Consider the following 13,134-nt stretch of genomic DNA (forward strand, 5'->3'; position numbering starts at 1 on the left):
ATGCATATCTGCTACCTGAGCATGGGAATGGAGGGGGAAAACTGCTTGCACCTGGCCAGCACCTAGGGCCTCAGGTAACTGGAGGGGAGAGGCTGCCGCACTGTAAGCTTCAGGGAAACCAGGATTTCTGACCTGGGTGAAATGAGTTCAGCAGTTCTCAGCCTGAAGCCACAGTGTCAGTGTTTACCTGCTCAGCCCAGCATGCAGCCTGCCCTCGGTGATGGGGAAACAATTAACTGAAACAAGCCAGGAAAAAGTTGCTGGGCAGGGTGTAAGCTCCGGTTGTATGGGGATTGTGTACCTAGGATGGAAGCTAAAAGGTCCTGATGGGGCTTGCAGAGGCCTGCTACTGCTACTGAGTGGCCAGGCTGCCTCTGTGGCACAGTCTATGCAGGGGGTGGTGGCAAGAGAGACAGCGTGTTCTAGTGGATAGAGCACTGCACTGGGAGTCAGCAGACCTGAGTTCAGTTCCTGTCTCTGGCTGCTTCCCCTCTCTGCGCCTTGATTTCCCTTCCATCCATCTGGTCTCTGTAGCCTGTCAGTTCTTCAGACAGTCCGGTGCTGGAATCTGTGCAGCACCATGCATGTAGCATGAGCACAGAGTCTGATTTCCAAGCACTTCCTTGCCATTTGTTTGCAGCAGGCAGGCTGTGGGCATTCAGTGCTGCCACTGCCTCAAGGGTGTGTGGGAACAAACCCAGGGTTTGTAATCGCACACTAGAGCATGCACCCTGATCTTCTACCTGCCCCACCTGAGGAGCTCTAAGCATTTCACAATCTTCAAAGCAATGAAGCTTCACCATCCCACCACGCATGCAGCTGCACCCCAAAAAGGAGTCATCGGACATCCAGGCTATCCACACCCCACTTAGCCCCGTTGCAGGGGAGCTGGCCTTTGGTGCACTTCTGAACAGAACACACAAGAGGAAATGATGGATCGGCAGGTTCCAGGTGTCCCCAGGCATGCAGAGAATCAGAGTGGAGCAGGATAGGGAAACTGAGGCACGGGGTGGGGCCATGACTTGCTCAGGGTCACACAGCGAGCCAGGGGTACAGCCTGACTCCCAGTCTGGGGTTTTAGGCACTGAGCACTGCTCCTCCACTGCTGCAGGGGCTTGCACATCCCTACAGTCTTCTAGCATAGCTGGCCCAGGAGGATCCAGAGAGGGCACCGGGAGTACTGCTGCTGTTGCTCAGGAGGTGCCCTTATTCCCTCTGTGTCCCGCAGGCCCAGATCTCTCACTACGCTGACTCTGTGGCCTTCCACCTGACCAAGATCCTGGAATCTGACAAGCACTCGGTTGTGATTTCTTCTGCAAAGTAAGGGGGCACAGACAGCAGCAGGCCAAGCTTCCCCCACCCTGCTGACCTACCGGAGCTCAGTCTGGTGGGCTTCCTCCGAGGGTTACGAGGGAGCTGGGGGTCTCTGGCCCATCCCGTCCTTGGCCTCTGCTTGCAGTGCCAACGGGGCAGAACCGTGCCAATGAGGGGGTGATGCTGTGACGTGGTTGGTGGGGCCCAGATCTTCATAGGTCTTGAAATCAGTGTGAATGAGGTGCCGAGTACCTCTGAGGATTTGGGCCAGGGAGCTTGGATTGAGGCCCCCAGAACACTGCACACAGGGCTCCAAGTAGCCTTCAGCCGCTAGTGCCTTTGGCTCCGTGCTGGGCCCAAATGGTGAAGGGCATCACAGCCCATCCCTCTGAGCCATGTAATCCCAGACAGCTACAGTTTGCATCAGCAAGAGGCACGTCCCGGGGGCCCTGCCAGAGTGCCATCGGCTGCCTGGCCGAGGGTGATGTCAGGGCGCTGGGCTCTCACCAGCACCAAATGCTGCTGTGCTCGCTGCAGGTGGTACAGCTTGGCCTGGAGGTGGGGGCCTCCCTCGTGGGACTGGAGAGCGCCCTTTGCTGGCTAATGGAGGAGCAGCATTCCAGGGGCATTGTGCCCGGCTGGTAGGGAGGGGTGTGGGCAGGAGCCCCTCTCTCACCCGGGCTCTGCCCCCGGATGCTGCTCTCTCTGACAGGTTCCTATGCGGAACGGTGAACAGCTTTGTGGCCGAGGTTGGCAAGGCCTATGAGAGGGCCATCGAGAACAAGCAGGAGGCTGACACCATGGCTAGGAAGGTAAGTCCTGGCAGGGCACTGCCTGGCAGAGATGCGTATTGTGCCACTAGCGCCCCCCTGTGGCAGACAATCAGTTTTGCAGGCAGCTGCAGTCTTGGCAATTGCTGGATTTAAGCCTTTGGATTCTCCATAAGGTTCGCAGCATGGATTAACCCATTGCCTGGGACCACCTCAGAATGCACTGCCACAGAGAGGATGTTCCCATCAGCCATGCCATGGAGCAGCAGCCGTGTGCTGTGCCATGCAGGCTGTGTGACCCCCCAACAACCGCCCCGGGACCAGCCCATGGCTGCATGCTAGCGAACACCCCAGCTCACCGTGGTTCATGCCCCCAGTATGACTAGCTTCTCTCTTGCAGTGTGCAATGCTGAATGAAAAGCTGGACTCCCTGGTGCGGGAGCTGAACGATGAATCACAGGCAATTGTTGTCCCTGAGGGGAGCACGCACACTGCCCCACCTGGCCCCGAGGCCAAGGAGAGTAGTAGAGGGGGCAGCTTCAACCCGAGCCCTGTGCCCAGGATTTTCAAATCCAAGGAGCAGCTAATGCTGAGAGCCAACAGCCTCAAAAAGGCCCTGCGGCAAATCATTGAGCAGGCAGAGAAAGGTAAGGAGCCTGGGCAAGACAGGAAGGGACTGCAGTGTTGGGGGTCAGCCAGACCCAAGGCCTCTGCAAGGTCACTGGCCTTGCCGATCCATTTCACATTCCATGGCTGGCTCTCTTCTGTGACAGGCTGCGCTGGGAGGATCAGTCCTCTGCTGTCATAAAGACACTACCAGCTGCAAGGCTTAGTACTTTATCAGCTCCTTGCTGGCCTCCAGGGCAGCGGGAATGCCAGCGGCCACGGACCCAGTGTCTAGGCAGGGTACAGAGACCTCCCTCCAGGCACCTGCTGACCCCTAAGAGGTACATTGACTAGCAGCATGGCCCAGTGCGTAGATCCAGGGGCTGGGAGCCATGTGCCAGTCCTGATCCTGCCGGTAACCTGGGCAAGGCAAGGCAAGGCCCCCATTTGTCACTGATTCTGAGTCCTTTCACTCTGAGGAGCCCAGCTGGAGAGACCCAGGACCTGCCTCACCATGATGCTAGGTTCACTCGAAGGAAGTTCTTCAAGTGCTAGCTCATGTCGATTCCATTCTAGGTGTGCGCGCCCACATGCGCGGTTGTTGGAGATTTTGCCTTAGCGGAACCCGTAGGGCCAGCTGTGTCAGCCCATTAGTGCCATGCTCATGCTGCAGTATATCAGGCACTGCCAACCTTACGCCTACTCCGTTCCTTTTTACCGCCCGTGGTGGTCAGTCAAGCACCTTTCTTGCTTAGCAAGAGTTACTGGTTTCTCCTTTTGAACTTTGGGCCTTAGTGCCTGTGTACATAGTTTGCATATAGTAGTGTTAAGTATTTATTAAGTGTGTGTTAGTAGTTAGGATCCCAGCGGGGACTTTGCGCCAGGTGGGGCATGCCCTGGTCTCCTAGGTTTAAGCCCTGCTTGGACTGCAGCAGGTCTATGTCTGTGAGTGATCCCCATAGCAGCTGCCTTAAGTGCTTAGGGGAGTCACACGTTAAGAAGTGGTGCTGGATCTGCAAAAGCTTTCTGCCCCGCACCCAGAGACAGCTGGATATCCGCCTCAGGACTCTCCAGATGGAGTCTCCCCTCCGCCTGGCTTCTGGGCTGTTCAGGCAGGTCTCACAGAGCGCCTCAGCCTCCATGCAGAGCACACCACCAACACCCACTTCTCCCAGCTCCGTTCGCCATCACTGGTGCTGAAGAAGAAGGCTAAAAAGCGCTCCCTGGCACCAAGCAAGAAGGCCCAGGCGTCACCTACCAAAGGACCCAGGCTTGCCTGCCAGGCTACTCTGGAGCCATGCGATTGTGCCTCCCCAGTTGTGGCTCCCAGCCCCCTTAAAGGTCTGCCACCGAATCCTGGGAGTGGTAAGGAACCCATACCCCTGCCTGCACCGTCGTCATCCCAGGCTCCCCAGGCGCAGAGAGAGCACAGATCTCCACCTGCTCTGATGATGACCCTGGTGCTGCAAGACCCGGCTAAGGCTCCCCAAGAGGGCAAGCTCACCGTTAAGACCCCTCAGGGGACAAGGAAACAGCGCCAGTTGCCAGACAGAAGACGTTGATCTTCTCCGCTATGTCAGAGAATCCAGGGGCAGGTCCCAGTCGTATTGTCGGCCACCCAGGCTGGCATCCCGATCCTCTCAGTGCTACTCAGTGGCATGGGGTCAACACTCCCCCTACTTTTCCCGGCACCGCTCACTCTCTCGCTGGTCGTCCTTCAGGTGTTGATTCTGATCGCCATCGCGGTGGGAACTCTCCCTGTCTTGGCATTGGTCTCCCTGGCACCAGTACCGCTCTCCCCAGTACAGTCACTGGTCAGTTACACCAGGTCAGTGGTCACCAGTAGTCACGACCAGTAAACAAATGCAGGCATTAATGGCTCCTCCCTGAAAGAAGGCCAGTTCAGCCCATCACCCAGGTCCCACTGGCACGATTGGGCATTGGAACTCGCTCCCTTGTCTGCGGCACCGCAGTGGCAGCATGGCCAGTGGCCAACGTAATGGCTGTGTTGGAGTGTGTGGGGCATACCGGTTGTGACGATGCCCCCTTCGCAGCACTCCTTGGTGGCCATGTTGGAGCATCGGTCGGCAGCCCCACCAGCACCACACCAGGTACTGGAAGCCCTTTCTGAGGTTGGGGTGGAGGAACCTGTGCCCACCCCTAAGCTTCCTTCTCCAACTGTGGTCAAGACCCCAGAACCTCCATCAGTGGTCTAGCCTCCCTCCTTATCCCTGGATGAGGGCGTTGTGGGACCTTCCAGAGCTAGCCCACCAGATGACTTCAGGGAGCGTCAAGCCCTACTCTGGCGTGTGGCCAAGAACTTGGAGCTTGGGGTGCAGGAGAGGGCGGAATAGGAGGGGACACCACCTTCAATGTCCTCTTGGCCTCTGCGCTCACCCGTGTCGCCCTGCCCTTACATGACATCGTCCTCAAGATTGCCAAGACCCTGTGGCACACCCCCTCCTCCATCCCTGCCACCTTGAAATGGGCAGAGAAATAGTACTATGTGCTGGCCAAGCGGTTCAAATACCTTTATATCCACCCACCTCGGCTTGCTAGTTGTCTGTGGCCAATGAGAAGGACAGACAGGTCCCCACCTCCTCGACCCCCAAAAACAAAGAGGCCAAAAATCTTGATTTTTTTCCGGAGAAAAATTTATTCAGCCCCTAGCCTGCAATTCCGGGTGGTAAACCATCAGGTCGTGCTAGGCTGGTACAATTTTAATCTCTGGCATAGTCTTATGAAGTTCCAGGAATCCCTCCCTCAGGGTCTGGCTGAGGAGCTGGGCATGTTGGTGGAGGAGGGCACGGCGGTGGCCAGATGTTCCCTGCAGAAGGCATGGGATGCAGTGGATTCAGTGGCAAGGGTGGTCACATCGGCAGTGGTCATGTGTTGTAGTTCCTGGCTCCAGACTGCAGGCCTGTCCCAGGAGATGCATGCCTCGATCCAGGACCTCCCTTTTGACTGAGTTGGTCTGTTCTCAGATCAAATGGACACCAGGCTGCATGAACAATACCAGGGCTACCCTTCGCTTGTTGAGCATGCACATGCCTCAGTCAGCCAGGAAGCCCTTTTGGCCATCGCTGCCGCCAGGCAGTCTTGTCAGGGACCTATGAGGAGAAGGGACACTGGTTTTAGTCATTGTCACCTTTCTTCCTCCCATTCACTAGACCAGCCTGGGCTGCCAAACACCCAGGGGGCCAGAAGCAATCATTTTGAGGGTGCATCCGAGAGTGATACCCCAGTCAGCCAATCGGATCCTACCCGTCTTTCCTCGACCTGCACTTAGGACGGAAGAATCCTATGCACTGCTACAGACTAGGGACCGAATGGCTAGGCAGCAGTTCTGCAGAAAAGTACCTAGGGGTTACAGTGGACCAGAAGCTGGATATGAGTCAACAGTGTGCCTTTGTTGCCAAGAAGGCTAACGGTATTTTGGGCTGTATAAGTAGGGGCATTGCCAGCAGATCGAGGGACGTGATCATTCCCCTCATTCGACATTGGTGAGGCCTCATCTGGAGTACTGTGTCCAGTTTTCGGCCCCACACTACAAGAAGGATGTGGAAAAATTGGAAAGAGTCCAGCAGAGGGCAGCAAAAAGGATTAGGGGGCTGGAGCACATGACTTATGAGGAGAGGCTGAGGGAACTGGGATTGTTTAGTCTGCAGAAGAGAAGAATGAGGAGGGATTTGATAGCTGATTTCAACTACCTGAAAGGGGGTTCCAAAGGGGGTGGATCTAGACTATTCTCAGTGGTACCTGATGACAGAACAAGGAGTAATGGTCTCAAGTTGCAGTGGGGGAGGTTTAGGTTGGATATTAGGAAAAACTTTTTCACTAGGAAGGTGGTGAAGCACTGGAATGGGTTACCTAGGGAGGTGGTGGAATCTCCTTCCTCAGAGGTTTTTAAGGTGAGGCTTGACAAAGCCCTGGCTGGGATGATTTAGTTGGGAATTGGTCCTGCTATGAGCAGGGGGTTGGATTAGATGACCTCCTGAGGTCCCTTCCAACCCTGATATTCTATGATTCTGTGACCGCCTTTTCCCCTACTGCTCGGCCTGGTCGCAGGTTATGTCAGACTGCTGGGTCCAGGACATAGTGCCTTGGGGCTATACCTTGCAGTTCTTGGCTGCTCCTCCTTCCCCCCCCCCCCGACTTTTCCACCCCTCTTCAGGGACCCTTCTCACGAACAACTCCTTGTTCAGGAGGTCGAGAAGCTCCTGGGCTTGGGGACTATAGAGGAGGTTCTTTGGGACATGGAAGGAAGAAGATTCTATTCCCATTATTTCCTAATCCCGAAGGCCAAAGGGGGCCTCAGACCTATCCTGGATCTGCGTGGCCTCAACAAGTCTCTCAAGAAGTTGAAGTTCTTCATGATGTCCCTGGCCTCCATTATCTCTTCCCTGGATCCAGGGGACTGGTACGCCACTTTTAACTTAAAGGATGCTTACTTTCATGTCTCCATATTCCAGGGACACAGGTGTTTCCTGTGTTTCATAGTGGCTAGGCGTCACTTCCAGTTCACAGCGCTACCCTTTGGCCTGTCCTCAGCCCCCAAGGTGTTCACGAAATGCATGGCAGTGGCTTACCTGAGACATCAAAGGGTCCAGATCTTCATATATCTCAATGACTGGCTCATCACGGGCAGGTCTCCAGAACGGGTGCAACAGCCTCAATCTGGTGCGGCCCATCTGCAACGATCTGGGACTGTTAATAAACACAGAGAAGTCCATGTTTACACTGGTTAAACGCATAGAGTTTATCGGAGTGGTTTTCAGGCCATGTTGGACTTGATGTCCCACATAAAGAGCCATCTGCTTACCACGGCCCTCACGTGCCTGCGACTGATAGGACATATGGCTGCATGCACATACGTGGTCAGCCATGCTCGACTTCATCTGCAGCCTCTACAAATGTAGGTGGCCTCGGTTTACATCCCCAGCAGACATGCCCTGGACTGAGTGGTCACAGTGCTGAGTCATGTCCTCTCGTCCCTGAATTGGTGGCTGAATCCTGAGTTAGTGCTGCAGGGGGTTCCCTTCATGACCCTGTCTCCATCGCTCACCTTGTCTTGGATGCATTGGATCTGGGCTGGGGAGCCCACCTTTGTGAGCGCAACACCCAGGGCTGCTGGCTACAAACTATCTAGCCCTTCATATCAACATCAGAGAGCTCAGAGCTGTTCTCCTGGCCTGTCAGGTATTCTTACCCCACCCTGAAGGGCAGGGTGGTGCAGGTCTTGATGGACAATACAGCCGTGATGTATTACATCAATAGGCAGGGGATACCAGGTCTTCAGCCCTTTGTCAGGAGGCTCTCAGCCTCTGTGTGCGGCGCGACATTCATTTGGTGGCCAGCAACCTGCTCAGGGCAAAGAACGTCTTGGCGGATTGCTTCAGCAGGACCTTGTCTTGCCACAAATGGTTGCTCCATCCAGAGGTGATCAGCCTAATCTTCCGCAGGTGGGGGACTCCCCGGGTGGACCTGTTTGTGTCCAGACAGAACAGTAAGTGCCACATGTTCTGTTCTCTGCAGGGCAGGGACAAGGTGTCCCTGTCAGACGCCTTCCTGATCCCATGGTTGGGAGTGCTGATGTACACCTTCCCACTGGTATCGTTGATCCACAAGATCCTGCTAAAAGTGGAACAAGACAGGTCATCTGTTATTGTCATAGCCCCAGCATGGCCTTCTCAGCACTGGTTTGGCATGCTGCTGAGTCTTTCGACAGCCACCCTGTTGCAGGTACCTCTTCGGCCAGGTCTGCTTTCCCAGAACAATGGCAACTTGCTACACACGAACCTGCTGTCGCGGCACTTTACAGCTTGGCTGCTGCTTGGCTGAGTATGGATAAGCAGGAGTGTTCTGCTAGTGTCCAACCGGTCCTGCTGGGCAGCAGGAAGTCATGCACCAGGGCTACCTATGTGGCAAAGTGGAAGTGGTTCACGTGTTGGTCCTCTGACTGACATATTCCTGCTGCAGTACCCGCTGCAGGACATCCTGGACTATTTACTTTACCTTAAGCTCCAGGGCCTGTCACTATCTTCCATCCACCTGGCGGCTGTTTCGGCGTTCCTCTGTTTCAAGGACAGTCAGTCTTCGCCCATCCCATGACGGTGCGGTTCCTGAAATGTCTGGAGTGCCCTTACCTGCGTGTCTGGGACTCGGTCCATAGGCGCAGACTTCCAGATTTCCTGGGGGTGCTCGACCCCCTGCTCCATCTTAGGCCCTGCCCCCACTCCGCCCCTTCCCCCAATGCCCAACCCCCATCCCACTTCTTCCCATCCCTGGTCCGCCCCCTCCCTTTCCCCTGAGGGTGCCCCATATTCAACTGATGCCTCCCCATAGTCGAGAGGAGGGGCATGAGTAAAAGGGCAGGTCACGTGTGTCCCCCACACCTAGCCCTGGGGCCACCACACTCTCCCAGCCCCATGTTACCTGCGGGGGGGGGCACTTTATCCTCCTCCTGTGCCTGCCCTCCCAGCATGCCCTGCTGCTCTCTCTGCTTCCCAGGAGCTCAGGTGGGAAGCAGAAGGGAGCCGCTTTTAACGCCAGCCCCTCCCGGTCGCTGCTCTGCAGCCCTGCCCGGCAGCTGCCTGAGAGAGCCTGGCTGGGGAGAAGGTGGCTTCTGCTCCTGCCTGGCTCAGCTTCAGGGGACCCAAGCCCAGGCAGGCAGTGGGAGTCACCTCCCCAGTCAGGCTGTCACAGGCAACTGCCGCACAGGGCTGCAGAACAGCATCTCAGTTGCTGGAAGGGGCTGCTCCTGCCCCTTCCATTCCCCGCATCTGGGCCATGCGTTGCCCAGGCCCGCCCCCTGTTCCTCCCCCAGCACACTGCCAAACAGCTGATGGCGGCCAGAGGGAGGCACTGCGGGGGACAGGGACAAGCTGATCGGCAGGGCCTGGTGCTGGGGGTGGGGGAGGAGGGGCCTGCCGGTGGGTGCTCAGCACCTACTATTTGTTTTCCTGTGGGTGCTCCAGCCCCGGAGCACCCATGGAGTCGGCACCTGTGACCTGGTTCCCCCTTGGGACCTGAATCTTGTTCTGTCGAGGCTCATGGGTCACCCCCTCGAACCTCTGGCTTCCTGCTGTCTTCTCCTTCTCTCCTAGAAGGTCTTCTTGGTCTCTATAACTTCGGCCAGTAGAGTGTACAAGTCAGGGCGCTCACATCAGAGCTGCCGTATACGGTCTTCTATAAGGACAAAGGCCAGCTGTGTCCGCATCTGGCCTTTCTGCCCAAGGCTGCCTCCCAATTCCACACTGGTCAAGACATTTATTTACCAGTCCTTTGTCCAAAGCCTCATGTGACGGATGACGAGCGAAGGCTGCATACCCTGGACGTCAGATGGGCACTGGCCTTCTACATTGATAGAACAAGGCCATTCCATAAGTCAATGCGGTTGTTTGTTGCTATCGCTGCCAGAATGAAAGGTCGCCCAGTGTCTGCCCAGAGAATCTCATCTTGAATCACAGCCTGCATCTGCTACTGCTACAAGCTGGCAAATGTGCCCCTGCCGGCAATCATGACAGCTCATTTGACTAGGGTGCAGGTGTCATCAGCAGCCTTTCTGGCACAGGTGCCAATCCAAGAGATCTGTCGGGCTGCCACCTGGTCATTCGTCCACACATTCGCGTTGCACTACGTGCTGACCCAGCAGGCCTGAGATGATGCTAGGTTTGGGAGAGCTGTGCTACAAGCTTCAAGACTGTGAGCTCAAAGCCCACCTCCATTGATTCTGCTTGTGAGTCACCTGGAATGGAATAGACATGAGCAAGCACTCAAAGAAGAAAAAACAGTTACTTTCCTTTCGTAACTATTGTTCTTCGAGATGTTGCTCATGTCCATTCCATTACCCGCCCACCTGCCCCTCTGTCAGAGTTATCAGCAAGATAACTGCAGAGGTTTTTTTCCTTCCTCTGCAGCATGGGGCACGGGTCACTTGCTGGAGGATTCTCTGCAGCTAGAGGTCTTCAAACCACAATCTGAGGACTTCAATAACTCAGACATAGGTTTGGGGTTTGTTACAGTGGTGGGTGGGTGAAATTCTGTGGCCTGTGCTTTGCAGGAGGTCAGACTAGATGATCATAATGGTCCCTTCTGACCTTAAAGTCTATGAGTCTATGAGGGCGTAGGGCTGGCAGTGCCTGATATATTGACGCATGAGCATGACACTCCAGGGGGCGCCAAAGTTGGCCCAATGGATATTGCTAAGGCAAGAATCTCTGATGACCGCACATGTGGGCACACACACACCAAGTATGGAATGGACATGAGCAACACATCTCAAAGAACAACAGTTAAGAAAAGTAGGTAACTGTTTTGGGTTTTTTTAATGCTCAGCGCTTCTAAAAATCAAGCCAGATGTGGCCAGGCAGGATGCCCAAAACAGAGGCACCCCACAGCATGGGTCCCTGCTGATCATTTTGGCCTGGACTCTTCTGTGCCTCAGTTTCCCCCTCTGTGAAGTTGGGACACTGAGTCACCAGTGTGAATCACTCAGAGGTGACCCTAATAAAAGCCAGAGAGCGCACTCTGGGTGACTAATCCAGGAGCAGCATCCCTGGATGCCAGGGGTCACAGGTCCTGGCAGCATGGAGTGTGGTGCAGGAAGGAGCCCAAAGAGCAGGGGTCCCCATCTCCTGGATGGTTCTGTCTGCCCAGTAAACTTCTCATCATTCCAGAGCGTACGCCGGACCGCCTGGGTCTTTGGGCATGGAACCAGCCCCTTCACTTTATGCCTGGCACTAATGAAAAGCCCAATCCTGCTGCCTTTCCTCCTGTGAGCCAGACTCCAGCTGCCTCATCTAATATCGGTTCTAACTGCAGCTGCCAGGAGCACTGTGCCCATTCTTCGTTGGCACTGCATGGGCTGCTGGCAGGTCCAGATAGAGCTGGAGTCCTGAGCATCCAGCCCAGACAATATCTCTGGCATCCCCGTCTGCAGGCTTTAGGCTCTGTATACTCTCTAGAATGTCAGGACCAGGTAGCAGCTCCTGCACGGGCCTGGTTCACCAAGGAGCAGGTGCCATGACAGCCTGCAGAGGCCTCCTGACTGGGGTATCTGTGCTGGGACAGGAGACCCCTCTGCCCCCCGGGCCTTGGGAGCTCAGCCAGCCCTATGAGGTGGAGTGGAAACACCTGCAATGGTCAGACCCATCAGGAATGAGCTGAGAAGGCATTGGGTACATCCAGGTGCTGGTTGGGCATCCCTAGGGTATGTCTATACAGCAATGTAAGCCTGGGCTCAAGTCTAACCCCCCTTTGCAGCCATGCTAACCTAGTTGCCGTACTGCGGGGCTGGAGGGTCCAAGCCCGTGTTAAGCTGGGATCTAGGATCTGAGTCCTATTACTTTCCTGTGCACATGGCTCTGGCTTGACTCAGGTCCTGGAAGACCTCCAGATCTATCCCAGAATTCCTGGCAGCAGAGGAGCAGCGGTGCAGGAAGCCAGCGCAGAGGCTGGAAACGCCATTACTGACTGGCCAAGCCTGCTCCCCTTGTCTGCTCCAGCTCCTCCTCACTGCTGTGCAGAGCTTGCCTGGAACGGAGCAAAGCTGACTGGTGGGAAGTGGCTCCTGGCTGCCAGGGTACTGAGGGTCATCCCTGCTTCATCCCTGGGCAGTGGCTTAGTCCTGCTCCACTCTCTCTGTCCCTACCCCCCCCCCCGGGATTCCCCATCCTCCCTGGGGCTGTGTGTGCAGGAATGCCCAGGCTGCATGCATTGTCAGGTGGGATAGTGGGAGCCAGCCCCCCAAACTACCCCACAGCCTCCCAGGGATCCCTTATCCCTGCCTCCCGTGTGCAGCAGGGGCAGAGCTAATGGATCCTGGGGGTGCTGGAACACCTTGCACCCCAAGTCCTGGGGATGCCCTTCACTGCTCAGCATCCGGCAGCAGTCAGGCTGGGGGCGTGTGTTCTTCCTCAGACACCTCCATTCAAAACAAACAGACAACAATAAATAAAAACCAGCCAAACAAAAACTCCATCCCTGACCAGCCCATGATGCAGTCTGGCAGCCCTGGAGCTGGGTGCCCTAGTTACCCTCAGAACAGGGGCCTGCCCTGCCCATGTGCCTCAGCCTAGTGGGGAACCTAGTTCTCAGGTTAGGGGCAGTTCAGAGTAAATCTTTTTCACACTGCCATGTGCTCCCAGGACAGCTACCACAGGAGTCATTATGTGTTTCTGAGCAGGGGCGGCTCTAGGCATTTTGCCACTCCAAGCGCGGCAGGCAGGCTGCCTTCGGTGGCTTGCCTGCGGAGGGTCCACTGGTCCCACGCTTCGGTGGACCTCCCACAGGCTGCGGGGGGGTCCACCGAAACCGCGGGACCAGCGGACCTTCCGCAGGCAAGCTGCTGAAGGCAGCCTGCCTGCCACCCTCGCGGTGACCAGTGGACCGCCCCCAGTGACTTGCCGCCCCAAGCACACGCTTGGCGTGCTGGTGCCTGGAG

At 56.1% G+C, this 13,134-nt stretch overlaps 1 protein-coding gene across 9 annotated transcripts in view; it reads left to right on the plus strand.

The window, feature by feature from the left end:
- DGKK (diacylglycerol kinase kappa) overlaps positions 1-13,134 on the plus strand; it is a 188,033-nt gene that overhangs the window by 148,212 nt on the left and 26,687 nt on the right. For all 9 annotated transcript variants that reach the window (XM_050965366.1, XM_050965367.1, XM_050965368.1 and 6 more), the window contains exons 14-16: positions 1,229-1,320; positions 2,027-2,126; positions 2,485-2,731. In XM_050965366.1, the coding sequence (XP_050821323.1) occupies positions 1,229-1,320; positions 2,027-2,126; positions 2,485-2,731 (439 nt within the window). The remainder of the gene's footprint in view (positions 1-1,228; positions 1,321-2,026; positions 2,127-2,484; positions 2,732-13,134) is intronic.

The sequence above is a fragment of the Gopherus flavomarginatus genome, chromosome 8 (assembly GCF_025201925.1).
Source record: "Gopherus flavomarginatus isolate rGopFla2 chromosome 8, rGopFla2.mat.asm, whole genome shotgun sequence".
Lineage (NCBI taxonomy): Eukaryota > Metazoa > Chordata > Testudines > Testudinidae > Gopherus > Gopherus flavomarginatus.